Source organism: Osmia lignaria, chromosome 11, assembly GCF_051020975.1.
Source record: "Osmia lignaria lignaria isolate PbOS001 chromosome 11, iyOsmLign1, whole genome shotgun sequence".
Classification (NCBI taxonomy): Eukaryota; Metazoa; Arthropoda; class Insecta; order Hymenoptera; family Megachilidae; genus Osmia; species Osmia lignaria.
This window is the reverse complement of record NC_135042.1, coordinates 11,329,755-11,348,207: the sequence shown is the minus strand read 5'-3', so window position 1 is coordinate 11,348,207 and position 18,453 is coordinate 11,329,755. Positions and strand designations below refer to the sequence as shown.

At 35.7% G+C, this 18,453-nt stretch overlaps 1 protein-coding gene across 6 annotated transcripts; it reads right to left on the bottom strand.

Moving 5' to 3' along the window:
* Positions 1-902: 902 nt before the first annotated feature.
* Gbs-70E (Glycogen binding subunit 70E) lies at positions 903-17,929 on the bottom strand. Of its 6 annotated transcripts, none has more exons than XM_076691065.1 (7): positions 17,770-17,929; positions 17,380-17,497; positions 10,644-10,904; positions 9,337-9,591; positions 8,701-9,213; positions 7,808-8,304; positions 903-5,755 (listed from the first exon to the last, which is right to left on the bottom strand). In XM_076691065.1, the coding sequence occupies exons 4-6, from the start codon at positions 9,583-9,585 to the stop codon at positions 8,131-8,133; spliced, it is 936 nt and encodes a 311-aa protein (XP_076547180.1). In that variant the 5' UTR covers positions 9,586-9,591; positions 10,644-10,904; positions 17,380-17,497; positions 17,770-17,929; the 3' UTR covers positions 903-5,755; positions 7,808-8,130. The 6 variants fall into 6 exon arrangements, with proteins under 6 accessions (XP_076547180.1, XP_076547181.1, XP_076547179.1 ...); XM_076691066.1 differs by lacking the exon at positions 10,644-10,904 and having other exon boundaries at positions 903-2,931; positions 3,672-5,755; XM_076691064.1 differs by lacking the exon at positions 10,644-10,904.
* Between the last annotated feature and the right edge of the window lie 524 nt (positions 17,930-18,453).

The following is an 18,453-nucleotide window of genomic DNA, read 5'->3' as shown; positions in this document are numbered from 1 at the left end:
AATCGATAGCGCTCTCTGTATACTGACATGACATCTTGGGGTGTCAGGGACCCCGAAGCACCGGCATTGGGTATCTGGGGTGTTAAGGACCCCGAAGCACTGTCAATAGGTATCTGGGGTGTCAGAGACCCCGATGCATCGATAACGCTCTGTATACCGACATTACATATTGGGGTTTCAGGGACCCCGAAGCTGATGTGCGACCCATAAACTTTTTATAGAAAAATTGAAGAAGTTGAATGATGTAATCGAATGTCATTTTTTCATTCATAATTGAGGAAAACTTTTCAATAAAAGAAATATTTCAACACCTTGAGAAAGTTATGACGTTTATTAACGAGACATTATTTTTTATTTTATTTGCGCCGATCTGATATGAGATTTCCCATACAAAGGATCGTATGACGTTGTTTGGAAGGAAATAATCATGTATTTGAATACACTGCACTATAATTGATTATCGTGACGCTAATATAATTGTTAACGCTAACAGTGTTTCATTTTGAATAAATACACGTATATTTGTAATTAATTATATTAATAAATTTATTTAGATAAATGATGTTCGTTAATTAAAACAATTTATCCTTATTCCTGGAGTAGTCATCAGAATGATAAATCATCGTGTAATGAATACTGGAAAAGAAATAAAGATATAACAAAGTGTTTTCTAATTTTGATGATATTAGTATAGATAATGCGAAATATGGATAATAAATTTTATGTGTATACGTATATATTTTCTTCTAATATGTATCATCAATAATGAAACATAATTTCTAAAGCCTATCTAGTTTAGTACCTTTCGTCTTACGCATTTCTCTTTTGTCGCGATCTTAAGAATAATAACTTCTACGGCACATAATGATTCCCACCTAAAAAATATTTCTAATCGCTCTAAATATATATGTGTATATATATTGTATATATATAGTACATAACACGTTAGAATATTTACAATTTTCAATAACAGACGTTTGTATACATATACAAAGAATAAAACGCGTTCATATAATGATAAATTCGCAGTCGTGTTATATACTAATTAAAAAAAAAAAAAGAAAAATCGATCAAGTAACTGATAACATTATTATTATTGTTATTATCATAAATCTATCTAGACTATACTCAGGCTTCAAATATTACAATTATTATACAATAAAAGGGAGAAATACATATATTTAACAAAAAAAAAAATCACAACGCGAAGTAACGTTTGACAACTAGCCAAGATATATTAATTTCTTTTCGGGAACTTTTTTCACATTTTCGCAAAGCCTTAAACGAACTTTAACGAATCAACTTAACGCCGGATGTGCCCTAATTTGAGGAATAAAACTTTCAATAAAACTCATCGACGTGATCAAAAGAAACGATCGTATAATTTTCTAATAAAAAAAACGTTTCAATCGCGTCGTTAAGCTTTACGGAAATTCGGCCTCGCATCTTATTAATATACTATATATACAACAGCCTGTGCGGTCCGCGTTAAGTTATCAGTCTTACGGCTCTCAAAAGGAAATTCTACATTTAAATAACGCATTTCGTTTGTGTGTGTGTGTGTGTGTGTGTGTGTGTATATATATATTGTATATATATATATGCGTGTGTTCGTTAATAATCTCGCTTTACTATATTAAATATCTAGGCAAATTTATTCTTAAGGAGCTTCGTGAAAATAGTCGCCGCCACAAAACGTAACAAGGTCGTGAAAGCCTTCAAGAGGCAAAGGTACATGAAAGAGCAATTTAGGAAATGTTTCGTAAAGTGTAAACGTGTTCCAAGCAATATGTATTAAAATGGAACCCCTTAAAACAGAACACTGTATGTGGTCCTGAGTATCCTTATATCACTTATGTTAGTACATCGCTCCTTCAGGGTTTAAGTAACGACCTTGTTGTATTGTAGTAGCGATTACTCTTTTTTTACGTTGCACTAATTTACTTCACCGTTTGAATGCCACTAGTTCGTGTCAAAATATGTATAATTCTTGAAACTGACTTTGAGACATTCTTATAATTGATAAGCACAAAGTGAGCGCGTTATGAGAGCATTCAAACGATTAATCTATAAAATAGTTGAAGAATTCCAACAAGTACCGCCTAGTATTGGCCTCTCCCTAGATTGCTTACTAAAGTAGATAAATTTTTTAAACTTTAACGTTTGACAGTACTGGTTGAAACTCTCCTTTCTTCAAACGAGCGCAGCGCAACAGTTTAAGCGTGTACAAATGTAGATTTTATCTTAACATATTCGCTTACTCGGCACGGTGTTATTCACGTGAAATGAACACAATACATCTAATTATATTGGACGCAATGTGACACGGAAGTATCCTAACGGCGTTTTCGAAGGCTTGCTAAACTCTGCTAGCTGAAACGCGAATTAAAACCGGTGCAACGCGCTTCCCTCCGTTCGTTGAACTCGTTGCGATTTATCTATCGCTATTAATATACAATATATCGCGATGCATATACATATATATATACAAAGAAAGAAAGAGAAAGAAAGAAGAAAGCTCTATTGCACTCTAAAGGACATTAAACATATAAGTCGTTATTGTTTTCACCTAAATTAAATCCCATTTAAATAATTAATATCAGGAGCCAGTATTATTTACATACGTATACGAGTATATAAACGAATAAACTATCGAAGAATAATTTGCTTTTCTTCGATTTTGATTCTTCTATATATGTACATTCAGTCGTTCGAAATATTCTTCCTTCACTAAACTACTTTATTAATGGCAAACGATTTTCTGTACAATATCTGGAATGAATCGAGTACAAGATACAGTACAAAAAAAAAAGAAAAAAAGAGTATTAGATTGTCGAGAATAACCATGATGACACAGAAGGGATTGATGTACAGCGAGGAACAACTTTAAGTTCAATAAGTAGATCATTCTGAGTGTTGCCTCTGTCTTCACTGGAATTAACAAACGCTTGATTACGATAAATAAAATGTCGAATCTTGTTTATGTACAAAACTACATTGTCGAGAAGTAAAAACGAGAAAAAAAGAAAGAGAAAGAGAGAGAAAGAGAGAGATTGTTCCTTAACGAGATAAAAGCATGTGTGTAATATGTATACGTCTTTCTACTGCATTCTAATTTGACTAATTTGTCTGTTTATAAAAATAGAGAAACATTAGGTCAATATACCAATGGACGAATAATCAGTAGAGTTAAGTACAAAATAAATTGACCGGGGGTGAACACTTTGGGCACAGCTGGATCTGCAAACATATTTTACTATGACATATTCCCTGTACGTCCTTTCAATTTTTGATATAGAAAGAAAACTCCAAAAGTCATCGTCTCTGGTTGTCCTATAAATTACTAACTTGCATTTCAAAATCTATTATTAAACAATTTTGAGCAGAGTTAAAGACTCTCTAGGAATCGTTTTAAATTAATCACACATTCGTAACTGGAAATTTCACAAAGTCTAATAAGAAAGATACATCACAGAGGGATCTTAAATATATGTAAATCTGATAGGAGCGTATAAAACAAAGGACCGTATAAAACGAGACCTGAAAGAGTCTTGTGACTCTGAGAATTACAACGACGTTAAAAAAAGAAAGCAGAAGTGTCGTGTTCAGAGAACAATCATTATCAAGATCCTATTGTTCTATGTCCAGTAGATAGTTGAACTTCGATATACATTTTACACAGAGGGCATCAACAATGAAGAGACTGCTCTCCTTTCAGTGAGGTTGGGTGTTGTTGATAGTAGGCAAAAATTGACTGAAAGACATCTAAGCTGGATCGTGTGATTAGCTTCTAAAGTAGTAGCAGTAGTAGTAGCGATGGTGGTAGTAGTAGTAGTAGTAGTAGTAGTAGTAGTCGTCGTAGTAGTAGTCAGTTTTCCAGTGGTTCCCAGATTTGAAAGGATCCCTAATCGCACCCGTATACACTATAATTCGATGCCCTCCCTCCTATCCTGAGTCCTTTCCCGCAGTCCTTTTCCTCGCAATCTCGAGATAATCGTCATCATCACACGCCAACGTCCCTGCAAAGAAAATCTCGTTTCCTGAGTGTTTATTCGAATACAACAATTGAGGCAAGAAAAGTCAAAGGAGGGAGTGCATGTACTGTTTCACATACGAACTGGTCGTACATAAAGATATACTACGATGACATGCATTCCATCATGCGATGATTTGTACTTGGTGAAGAAACAGTACAGAGAATAAAGCGAAAGATAGTAAATCAAAATTTCTTAGTTGGGATGCAGCAAAAAGAATATTCATTCCTATTGATAAAGTTTTCCTAATTTCAATGAAGATGTGCAACTTCTTGTTTTTTCTCATGGCAGTACACACGTGTCACGGAACTATTTGAAAATAAATTTTAATTATATAAATATGTTTCTTTTTTCAATTTTTGATTATGATTATAAAATGTTGGTTGATTAAGTGCTATTTTTAGCCTGTCCATGGAAACATCTGATCACAAATTAATAGTGTCCACGATACGAGCACGACGTTAAGTTATCCATAAAATGAACGTTATGAAATTGAAGATTATAAGAAAAGATTGTACACACGAAGAGAGAGTGTATCGACGCGCCTAATTGTCAGCTAATTTGTCGTACAGAAATCGAGACACGCGAGGAGACTATTTCTATAACCGTGGTAACTGATACCAATTTATCAGACGATAACAACCAATACGAGATTGATACAAACGTAATAACATCGCGTGTAACTTTAGCCTCTTTACGTTGTTATTCCGTAAATCATTTGAATAAAGAGACAGCAGTTAGCACCGGTGAAATAACAAAAACATATAGTAATTCCCCGCATCGGAAGGTAACGGGCCTTTCTTTTTTCTTCTCTTATAATTACACCTATATACAATTACGGTAACGATACGGTATTACTTTCACGGAAACAAATTACTTTTATAATTGTTCCTGCGAGCGGTTACATTTGCAACGTGTCACGCATATAATAACACAATCTTGTTGACCGCCATAACCAATATACAATAATAATTATTATTAAGGATACCGTCATTCAGTTATTTTATATTTCTTATTCCATATTGTCGATATAAATAAATTTGTAATACGGATCATAGGTAGCTTTTTTCATTGATCTTTTAATAAAATGATCAATGACGATTGACCGTTGCGTTTGAAACCGCTCGCAGTAGTCTCTTTTCATTTCCTTAATCCCTTCTTAATTACTGTTTATCGTTGAGCTAAGCTGTTGTGTTACCTCGCGTTGATAATCCAAAGATCATGCCCAAAAAGAAAAAGGTATTTAATTCGTACGACGTTTGAAACGAATTGAAAGAAGTAACAGGCAAAGAGAGAGAAAAAGAAAAAGATAGAAAGAGAGAAAATAAGCAAAGAAAGAGAAAGAAAGAAAGAAAGAAAGGCATAAAAACGGGGACAACAGAATTAGAGAAAGAGAAAGAGAAAGAGGAACGGGCGAGACCAGCGAGATTTGGTCAACTTTGAAGGTGCAAACTTATCTTGATGGACATCCTCGGCTATGGCAGCCAAGTTCCAGGAAAGAGGAAGAGGAGGAGAAGGAAGATGACGATCGAGAAGAAGACGTTTATGGCGATATCTTCGAATTTGTAGAGTCAGGGAAGCTTTAAGAATTCTAATCATCCATCCAATCTGATCTGATCTGATCTGATCTGATCTGATCTTGAAATAACGCTCGGCGAATTGTCTCTGTTGTCTCGCACGGCTACTGTTATCTGTACGCGTTGATGGCTGCACGTTGCAATCTGAAACAAGAGAAATAAGAGCTATAGTAGTTGTTCGCTTTATAATGAATTGTTTAACAAGCCAAGTAGTGGCGCGAAGGACACGTATCGCCACGGTTCACAATCACATTTCATTACTAGCCTAACTGTCCACTTTTTTATGCCAATGCATTTAATGATCGTTAATGCAGAAACGTACGACAGTCTTACGTAAATTGGATAAAGTTTGTTGATTTTGATAATTCATTATTCCTCGGGGATTATTTTGTTTTGGTACATTTGTCTTAATCGTTTTTAATTACGTTATACGTAAATTGATATAAAAAGATTTTCTTCTTCTTCTTCTTCTTTTTTTTTTCTTTTCTTGAAGTATTTATATATAAATTTGTTTTTATCATTTTTTCTTTTTTTACATTTTGTTTACTTACTGTCACGCGAGAATTTAATTGATCAATGACGCAATTAAAACATTTTATCACGTTTGTAAAATTACGATTTTTTATCTATACAAGTCATCCTTACGCAATCTAGTGAATGTAAATTAATTAACTTTCATTATATAGAGTTAAACCTTGTTAAAACGACAATTTTTATTGACTTGAAACTTTAAGGGAAAGAATTTTTAATCCACGAAAGCTAATACTTTGGATAGTATGAATATATAGTGTTAACAAGTCGGTCCTGGTACAGGGTAGTCGACAATATCCAGTCAGCCCACACGTCTAGACATCTTAAAGTTTTTACAGAGCTCGCAAGGCGTGGTATGGCATGACTGCAACGCACCACAAGACACATACATGATCCTGTACTACCACTTTTTAACCACGCCTTAACCGGTATGTACCAAGTGTGTACAAGTATTCTTACATTGTAGCTCACTTTCATGAATTGCATTTCATCTCTCTGTACATATTGCGAATACTTCCTAATAACGTTTCCTCTAATTCTTTTCTTATGTGTGCGAACTTGTTATAATTGTGAGCAAAAAATTTTAGCACAGCACAAGCGATACGACGGTAACGTACAAATATAGGTCAACTTGGCTATCTTAGAATGTAGGGTAATGCGTGTGGACAGAAACATCTGGATTTTGCAAGCTTTCTTCACGATCATCTCCACAGTCAAATCGAACACGATTTTATTTATGTTAAATTCAACTAGAAGCCTCGTATAAATCAGAGATGTATATTTTCAACATATCAAACTACTTTACGTTTATTTGCACGTACAGTGCGTTCACATTTGTCAGTCGCCTGGCAGTAGGCCAAGGATTCGCCAACTTATTCTTTTGACCATGAAATCGTTTGTGATCTATAAGATCGCTCAAGGCGATCTCTTAAATTATCGTCATGGTTGAAATATTTAATAAGTTACACATGCGAAACCGAAAGTGATGAAGTACAGCCAATTTCTTAATAAGAACATATGTATAAGTACATACTATATATTTGATTGAAGCTGCATGACCTGAAAGAAGTTCATTCGCACTCGGCGAAGGCAAGTGTCCTCGCCTGTAGAATGTAAAAGTGTCACTCTTACACTTGTGTGAACTTGCGTTTCTTAACTAAATTTTCAATTTATCAAATATTCAACAGCGATAAATTATTTCATATAAATTTTGTTATATGGAATATAAAAAGCTAACTTAACGAACGTAAAAAGACCCTTCTTTTCGTGAAAACAAAGAGACGAAGAGGAAGACGAAGAAATAAACGTATCGTGTCACGCGTGGTTTAAAGAACCTTTAGTTAAGGCGATTAGAGTCAGGCGACTCGCCGGTCGCGACTGTTATCGTCGCACCACGGCAGATTGTTATTTATAGAGAGAAAGTTTAAGTATACACAGACAGACACATTCTTGTGAAGAGAAATGATGGCAGTATGCAAATTCATCTAAACTTTAAACACTATAAAACAACGATGACATTACAAATGAAATTACAGAATTATATTGATTAGAGTGTATATAATATTCATAATGAAATTAATCTGTCATTCAACGCGTTAACAAGAATATACATATAGAAGGAAAAAATACCGTAGCGACACGAACGTCTAGTAAGGATCAACTTACCATAAATGTAACGCGACCATTGCCTCCTTCCCATATGTTCCGCGCTATCGAGCTCCGATTATGTATCCCTTCCGCGCAAGCATGTCCTTTTACAAAGTGAAATGAATCGTAATTGATTGCTTCCCTTCTTTCGTCAATATTCTCTTCTCCGTTCCCCTATTCCTGGTGTCCAGTCGTGACACACCATCCTTTTCCGTGTGTCGTGTTGTGTACGTAGTGAGAACACCTCGTCCCGCGTGATCTACGCCTCGCTGATTAACCAAGTAAACTGGAAGAATTCGTACGACTTCGTACATCGCTTAACGAGAGTCCTTGAAGAAGATTCACCAGTACGGGGTGTCGTTTGTAAGATGCTGCCAGGACGCGAATTCGCTCCATGTGCGCATATTCGCTCTTGTCGCGTCTGTGATTCGAGTTATGTTGTCCCGTGCACCGTTGCTCGAGAATCCGTCACAGGAAGTTGTCAGAATATCGTACCTTTTCGGTGGTGCCCTAGGCTGTAATAGAAGAAATTGAAAAAATATTTTATACGATAACGGATAGAGATAATATCGTCTAATAGAGTCTTTCTTTACTTTTCACAGAGATCAGGAATAAAAATTCGGTGTGTATTAAATTGGTTCGAGTAGTGGAAGAATCAAGTGGAATGAAGGAGCCCCTACTGTGGACATCACCGCCTCCGGGATATTCCAAAGCCTTGAAGATTATAACCCTGAGTTTATAAGGGTCAGACAATACGACCTTAACTAATGGATAATACGGGCCTTTCTCTATGCGATGCATACTGTTATTAAATAGATGAAACATTTTCACGAACAAACTTTCACGCCTTGTGTTACAATAAAAGGCTATTATGTAGTAACTAAAGAAGTTGAATAAAATTAATTACGTACCTCCAGCTTTTTGCGAACGACATAGTTTGTCCCGTCGTTATTGTCCCAATATTCCTTGCCATCTGTACGATATCGTACACAAAACTCAACTACGTTCGATGTTAATGGTAGAGTTAATCGAAAACGGAAAGTGTCGTAAAGAATTAAAGCTGGAACGCCAGGTTGTTCAACGTAAGTACAATGTACATCCTCGTGGGTCTTCCAAGAATCGTTGCTCGCTCTGACCACCACTTCCTTGTCGTACGCCAAATTTCGTACCTTCACAGTGCCCACGATGCACTGTTCCGATTCTTTTACTATCACGTTCTCTAAACTGACATTTTCCTGATCCAGTTTCCGACGAAAGGCAAGATAATCGCTGGCTGGTTGGGGAAACGTAACTTGCCACGGTGACATAAGCTCGCTGGGCTCGTCATTTTCTACTTTTGAATTTAAAAGTCGTCCAGTTAATCCGGACAGGTATGCTGTACTCCAAAGTGGTGGTACGTTGCTAGGTTCCGACATTACCCGGACCTATCGAAGGGTAAAAGGTAAAGAAAAGTATGAATTAATCCAATTCGAAATAATAACAGGAAGACCGTCTTTGCTGTAGACAAAATTGAATAGGTTCGCGTTGTAGGGATTAAGGAGGAATACCTGAGTAAGAGGACGGCCACGATCGTCAGCAAACACCACCTTCTTTTTCTGCTTATTATTGCCATCGTTGTTGTTTCGTATACTATCGATAGCCAGGGAACCAGACGACAGACATGGCCTGATCCTGGGTGGCACCGACCTGCTGGTAATCGGTGGTGCCGTTACTACCAGGGGACTGTACAGAAGCGGGCTGTACACTGGAGGACTATGCCCCAGAAGCAGCTCGGTTGGCATTGCTATGGAACACATTTAGGCCTGGAACGGAAAAACAGTTTTATATTATTCTTGCTTATATGTATTACTACCCTTGCTTACTAATTTTGTTAACCGGATTCTTCGTTAAAACTAACAGGTTATTGTGAAGGTCAATTTCACTTTGCACAGTATTATTAGGTAGTTAATGCTTGCAAAATTCGAATTTGTATTACTTCAACGGTTTACTGTGAAACTTTTAATAGTCAGGAACGTGCGTCAAAGTTTGCCAAAAATTTCGTCATCAGAATGAGATCACGTTGGATCACGTGAATCATTGTCTTTCGTAATAAGTAAGGAAAAATTGACTTATGCTCTCCTCGTACCGACAAATATTTGCACACAACGTTCCCTTTATTATTTTCAATGAACTTTTATTATCCCTTATTCCAGAATACTGACTCAACGAGTTGACCAAAACTTGTTACCAAAACATCGAGCTTTTCCTCGACAAGATTTGTGAAACTGTTTCATGGAGTAGACAAGTCTTTACACTTTCATCGTTTGACAATAATTACAAGCGAATAATGACTGACTACTTTATTGTTCGTGTTTGCGTAAACAACCGATAAATGAATAAAAACGTTTTCGCTTACCGATCAAAGAAAATAAGCAAGAAAAGTATTTTCTACCAGTTTATTATGATAAAGTGTTTTACGCGTTAGGATAGGTGTGCATGGTCATGTTACTCCAGGAGTGGAATTACGACTTTTAAATGTGGCAATAGTCTCCTCTTCTCTTGTGTCTCGAAAGAGACTTGCTCGCAAACCAGACTGTAGGTGTACCAGACCGGAACCAAGTACGCATACACCACTAAGAAAATCAACCGGTATCGCAAAGTCGGATGCTTCAACTTTCAGCTACTTATTATCTTAAACTGTTCTTACTATTCCTTATTATTTTCCTTATTGTTAGTCAAAACACGAACGATCGTAACACAACGAAAGGGGGGTTTATCGTATTTCTATAAAAAATAAATAAATAAATAAATAAATAAACAGTTATCGTGATATCTTGTTTTCATAAACAAAATTACACTATACTCTTTTGTTTACCTCCAAACATTATTCCTTCAACAGCATTACGTGTTTATTTCGTTATAATGAAATTGTTGTTTGTTGATAATTTGATACATACATATTCATCTCTAATGATGAACATAGAGGAAAATAAGACATTTTGAACGAGAAGCAAAGTTTTACGCATAATACTGTCCACCGATGCGATGTCACGAATAACAAAAGGTTGAGGTCAAAGCAAGCAGTTCTCATTGTTTATCGTTACGCCAACGAGCTACCAGGGTCAAACTGCATGGTCTGTTAAAACAGAAAAGCAGAGAGGGAAAAATCCGAAAAAAAGAAAAGGTAACAGATTTATCATATTTTCTGCGCGGTAACGCTTTCGACTTACTGTTCCGACATCATATTTACATACATCGCTCGTGTCGTTTCAAATTTTTACGCGCCAATTCTTATTATTTATATCAATGCGAACGATACGTCTCGTTAACTTCTTAACCCGAAGACAATAACATTCTCAATGTCCTGGAACGAAAATTTCCAGTTATCGTTATATGTATTTCAAATTTCAAGTTCTTGCATAATAATTGTTTTGCAACCGATAAACGATTAATTTTATGGGGAGAGGGGCAAACACATTCCAAGAACGGAGTAAATTACGTATGAAAGAGTGCAAATAAATAATTAGATCGGTCCACTATATGTATATTTATACAAGATTTGCCAAGCAAAATTGAAGCTTGATAAAAGGGTAACACTCTGTGTGATTAAAGTCCGAATGTCAATTTGTAATAGGCCACAAGTGTTTACCAAATTTCAGACATCTCTTTATTACGCAACGATGTTAGATGAACCTAAAAGTTGTTCGATCGATTCGAGATATCGTCAACTGTTATACATATGTAATACAATTTAATCATAGCTATATCAAAAGTAATTAACAATATTTACGTTCCATTTTCAGGCCTACTTGATGTAAGACACGTTTTTTCGCGATAACATCGGTATCAATTTTTTGACATAAAAATCTCCGTTTTCGCTGATAACACTTGGTCTTGTTTTATCCTCGAGGCGCCATCGTTTACAAAATCAACTAGCAAAAAGAAACCAGCATACTTTTTTGGCATACTTTTAAGAAAAATATTATAAAAAGAATATATCAAGAAAATAAAATAAAATAAAATAAAATAAAATAAAATAAGACAGTTGATATTGGATTATTCCACGTAACAACAGAGGCAAAGATGAATTATTCTGCAATTATTTAGTGGAGTGTAGAGAACAGTGTTTGCATTTGAAATTGAATCGTTGAATTCGAAAAATGATTACGCGAGAAACTCGTCGGCTTACGTAAAGGTCACGTAAATTTTTCTCCTTTAAATATTTATGAAACAGAGAGAAAGAGAGAGATAAAATCGTTGTTCTAACAGAGTACATATTAATCGATAAGAAATACACGCGTGGACGATGCATTCTTTTTTCCTGGATATTTCATAATTCATCATTTAGCCTGGGAACGGAATTATAATAATCTTGTTAGTGAATCATACATGCGACCAAGACAACAGGGTGAGCCAGCTATCTGTTTCAATTTCACTATTTTTCACGACATGTCTGTCTCCGTTCTTTTTTTAGCTTACCCCGATAAGTCAGCCGCTTATCGAACGACGTTAATTTAATATAATTAGTAATTTGGCATTGAAAGAATTGACCGATATTGAGATGGTCGAAAGCCGAACCGCAAACAAGTTTTAACGCCTTCGTCGTCATAGAAAAAATATGTTCATGTTTGTCAGAGAAAAATGTGCAGTCGTCGCAGTCGTCGCAGTCGTTGCATTCGGCTATTTCGAATCGTACAACGATTTAAATTTAGTACATACACATATATGTATACTGACATGCGTTACACCCTTGGAACCGATCCAATCGTCTTGCTTTTAGGGTACACGAATCTTTCCAACACCGATCATCGAAAAACGTCGTTAACATAGAATCCGTTCAGATTTTCGAAGAAACCAAAGGACACGGTTATCGACCTGTGAGCGCATAGTAAATAAAGGGTTACTAAAATGAATCGTAAAGCTGCGTGAGATCGGGACACGAGACAACACACACACACACACACGTGTGTGCGTAAGTCTACATAATACATAAGTAGGTGCATACATAGAAATCGTGTGGCGTCTAGTCACCGGCTCTCTGACGGCTTAAAATAAACGCTTGGCGGATCCAAAGGTAACCTGATCTTCGTTTCACTTTTTCCTGACCATGCTGTATTTGTTTAGTATCGTACGTGTATGCATTTAGTTTTCCCTCCTCGAAACATTCCTGTACAGATAGATCCATATTACGCGTTTAGAATCTTGAAAATACGGCGAGGTTCTGCAGTTAATATTTTTATTATAATATATTTATGGATTATGGATATGAAATTATGTTGTAAAGGCTACTTATAATTACCTTTCGGTGATAAAAAAAATACATAATTTTTCATCTACGCTAAGAACGATCGTAAGACACTTTATGTACAGTGAATATTGATTATCTACTTACTTGTCTTATCTAATAAGCGTTGCAGTTACAAGAAACGCGTTTCAATACAATCGTTTCAATTATAATGAAATTCACTTCTATCGTAGTTAATTACTATCAACCGTCCGCGATAAGAAGAGGTCGCAGGTTATTAGGAGTCACGGAATTAAACTACGATTAGTTCGATAAAAGCAGAAAATATACGAGTCCTTGACTTATCGTAGATGGACAGGAATTTCGCAAAATGGAGAAACCGGAAACGTCAATAATTGATAATACAACGAACGATAAACTTTTACAGAATAATTAATTAACATTTAATTAATTAATTACTTAGTTATAATTCCTTAGAATATAGATACGATACAGAAGAATTTAAAAAGTACATATGTAGATACGCGTTGAAAAGTAGTTTACAATTTGAGGCAATTTTAATATTAGGTAATAAGCGTTACAAGGAAAATATGTGCCGATTGGAAAATATTGAGAGATTCGTCTTTATCAACTTTCAACGAACCAGTGTTTGTCAGATAAAGAACAACTGGCATTAATTTCGATCGATTTCGATCGATTTCGATCGATTTCGATGCATTTCTTTTTCTCGTTAATTAAACTAACGCGGTCTACAAAATCATCCGTTACGTTAACCAAGTAATAGACCGATAATAAAAAACAAACTTGTTGTGTTCAAGATTTAATGTAAATAGTTTTACATATTATGCAATTATCAACGTAAATAAGTAACGTAAAGAAACTGAGGTAAGGTCAAAGTGGAGAATAATAGATCGTGTAGATCACGAGATGAAACCTTTGAGCATGCCTAATGCCTGACCTATGATAACAACTATTACGACTTATTGCTAGTAGTAAACTGTAAAGAATGATTATTGCTGAAGATGCGTTAATTTTGTTTTATCGGTTATTACTTAACATTAGGCAAATCGAGGTCTTCTTATCAACGGATATTCTATTTCTCGTTTATCGTTGTTTGCTTTCTGCATAATAGTCACGTTTTCGCAGAAATTCCACTGGAATTGTTTACGCATGTTTCGCGTCGAAAGAAAGATTCTGCGCTGTCCAAAGGAATTCTTTTCGTTAGTTTACTTTTAGCAAATACGCGATACAAGAGTGGGGAAAAAAGGAATATCAAACTTACTGTTGTACGTATTTACATAGTAAAAGACAGAGCGGTGAAACCTGTTCGCAAAATTTAAATATCTTCTTTTTATAGCGCGCGACTGTCTGTCGCCTCGTGACGACTGTGGACCATTGAAGAACAGCCTTGAGAAATATGTGTTAATATTATTCATCCTTGAACACGGTTGTTTATCAATCAAGACGAACGTGTAATAAATCATTATCTGATTCTATACCGTGAAACAGGAAGAATGGGTTAATCTTTTAGTTTAAATGAAAATATCATGAATTGAGTTATAAAAAGCTTTGGCACAATTCCCTCGGTCATCTGAGTAATCTAAAAGCTAAGCATACAAAAGTAGAATAATAATAATCAGGAGGCCCGTAAAACTTTCTCTCAATCACGTGCGCGTCGCGTCGCGTCGCGTCGCGTCGCGTCGCGTCGAAAGCATCAGTTGCCATACCACGAACCTATCACGTGTTATAAAAGCATTTTATTATCCGATTATCCATGATTAGTAGCAACGTCCCCCCCAAAGTTAATAAGAGAAGTTATAAAAATTCTCAGCTATCGAAGGCGCCATTGAGGTCGGTCCTTTGTCGTTATCAATTGTCGTGTTTCTGCTACTACTACACCACCCTCGACAGCGCGGAATCTTACCGGACAAAGTTCAATCGCCGAAACTACAAATATGCAATCTGCATAGCGTTATAGATCGCTATGAGATGACACATATTGTGTGTGTGTGTGCGCCTATGTATCGATATCGATAGAAGGAACTAACGATAAGTAAGATAATCCGAATTCGAACGTATCGAAATCTATAGAGGGTTTAAACTTCAATCTTTTCCTCGAATTTCAATATTTCACGAGGCGATCAATATCATTGCAAGATTACTAGAATACACGTGACAATTTGCCAACGGATCTTTTACAACTGATAAAAATTAAAATGCGGTATTAAAATACCCACCAGCCACGGTTGTAGTTCTAAATTTATGCTACCGATAACGATAAATCGCGTTTAGGGTATAATTACTTAAAGAAACATTGAGGATTCTTCAAGCATGGGTGAAGACGATAGCCTCTTGACTCTTACTGATTTATATGTGGAACAATAAACCGTGAAGCGTTGATACATCAATCTACAAGTACTATCATAAATCATATACAACGTAACGTAACGTATACATATAAGTATGTATGTATGTATGTATGTACAAATAATTTCTTTCCTAACTTCATTCTAATTAACCAGTTGCTAAATTCAATTTATCTATTATAATAAAAGATAACATCATTGTCCGAATTTAGTTAATATTCTATATATCATTTAGGATTTAAATTGACGCTGATTGAAAAAAATCCAGGATTAAGTTAACAGTAACAATCGAAATCATATACATATATCGTTCAAGTTTAAATAGACAAAACGGTAGACGTATCGCATCATTCATGAGTCACGTGTAGCCTTCGAAATCAAATAATCGGTACATTTAAAACGAACAGGTATTACGTAAGACTCACGATCAAAGGAGCAACAAACTCTACGGTACGTTCACTGCGGCAATGTATCGTACCTTGTCTGAAACTTATCAATTGATTTATTTCATTCACAATAAATAATTCTGCTATGTAAACATAAACTTTGTAGCTGTTAGTAGAAAATGCAAATATTCATGTAACGCGTTTACTCGTCATTTGAAATTTCTTGAAATATGCAGAGACAGGTAAGTAAATACCTGCAGGACGCATCTAGTAAAGTGATGCGAATTGCAAGGTTTTCTCTGCGCTTTCTCCGGAAGTACGTACATACCTATATGTATATTTATTGCAGCACACGTGTAGGAATTCTATATATGCGCGGCGAACAACTAGTTTTGTGTTCGTATAATAATAATTGTCCCTGCAAGTAGGCGTTTACGAGAGACGAAAGACGAGTGACCGGAAAATACGAGTATGCTTGATGCGGGGGCACCAAGTACGAAGCACGCGTGCATTCGCATAAGGAAAAACGAACAAAGTGTACTTTTGAAAGAGCAGTCAAGCCGGTTACCAGAAGAAATTGGTCAAGCTTCGAACGCACTCCCAATCAGATACTGTGTTTAACATATTTTCATTAATTCTATTAATATCCTATGAAAATAATTTCGAAAGAATCATTCTTGAATCGTAAGAATTAAAAAATATGTAGAAGTAATCGGTAAGAAGAATGAAAGAAAGAAAAAAACGGCAAAGAATAAGTCGCCAGTGATATTTATTCATTTCCGTTGTCGCGAGGTCAGGAGCCAGCTAATCGATCCCTCTTTCGCGTCATTCAAAACGTCCAAGAAGATTAAACAATAACGTTGCTAATAATGTTCTTCCCAGTTATAACCGCTAATCGGTCATGTCAATTTCCTTTTTTTGTTGCACGATAAAAGCATTTCTTTGAAACGTAGATAAGCGAGCAACAGCAGCAGCTTTTGCATCTCTTCCATACAATACTTTCATTTTCTCCTGTCACTTATCTAACGCACGTGTTTCGCGAGGAACCCGCACGCGTACGTTTTTCCTACTGTTTCCATGTAACGCTATTAACTGGTTAAATTTAGCAAACGATCACGATTCATTTATGTAAGATAATAAAACGCAATGATAAACCGGCCGTTTACTTTTCCCGTCTGACATTTCTAACATTCTCCGCGTATGTTATCGCAAAGTTTGTTTGTAAACAAAGATGTCTGTTTCGCGTGAAAGATAATACTATTAATAAGGAGATCATCGGACCAGACTACAATTGAACTTTATCTAAAATTATAGCTGCATAGCGTTGCAAATTGTGTAACTCTACGTATTTCTATTACATAAGAAATTGTCGCGAATGCGCCAATTCGATCGCTGTTGCGTATACGTGCACTGCAATGTACATAAATAAATTACGTATAATGCGACAAACCATCGTAATTTCAATAATTTCAATAATTTCAATAATTTCAATAATTTCAATAATTTCAATTGAGTTTATCAAATGTCAGTTTACGAATTAGGTATTGCACGGTGAGAGAATACAATTCGAGTAAAAAAATAATACATAATAATAATAAAAGAATAGTTGCTTACTTGTATTGTTATGACTTAGAAACAGTTCCACTGGAAAGTGGGATGAAAGGCTGGACCTCTATACACTCGTGGTTTTTCTAATTGTCTTCAGGGATGTTGTACAGGTTCTTCTCAAAATCTTTAATTTCAAAAGTGACAGGAGCTCATGATCATCTTCTTTAAGATAGCCGAACCGAACACATCGTAGTACGTGAATAAATTTTCTCGCGTAATTTATTTAACAAAAAACACGAAAAACTGATCAGAACTACTATACGAATCTACTATAAATTACCGAAACGTATGGATGATTTTTACGCGATAGAAACGATGTCGTACATCGCTTGTACCGGTTTAGAATGGTCACGAATTTCGATTCATTCTATTTTTTGTTTCTTATGTGACACTTACGGATTATTTCCGTGGATTTATTTTTTCGACGCAAGAGGTTTTAAAGATACCTCTATTGCTGGTTGCCGACGCAAACCGCGCGACTTAACCTCGTCCTCGTTTCAACCGCGTCTGAATACACCGGCGTCTAGCGTCTCATCCATCCGACACCAGGTCGCCGATAAGTCGGTATGTTCCTGCTGCGCATGCGTCCTTTCAACCTCGTGCGCTTCACGTGATTTCGTCGAATCTACGAATCAGAGAACCGCTTAGTCCACGTGTTTGCATTCTTAAGCCCATGCCGGCGACAGACCTGATTCGTAGGCCAGAAGTTAATAGGAACCAAGAAAAAGACAGCAATGCCAGCAATCATCGGGCATACCGGTTTTTACCTGAATTTTTCCTCGCTTTTCCCCATGTATTTCCTAAAAATCAAATTCAGTAAATTGTATTTTAGCGAATTCGTAATCTTAATGCTGACATTTAAAACTAACTGACTTTCCCATAAAAATTATTATAAAATATAGAAAATGAACTAACTAATTTAATTTTTCTCTTAAAATATAATCCAAATTTTGATTGTAAATTTAAAACTTGTATAGGAAGTAATAGACTTCCTTTTTTAAATTTGAATTTACAATAAAACCGGAAATTTGTATCGATACAAAATACTTTTATGATATTACGTAAAAAAGATTACAATAT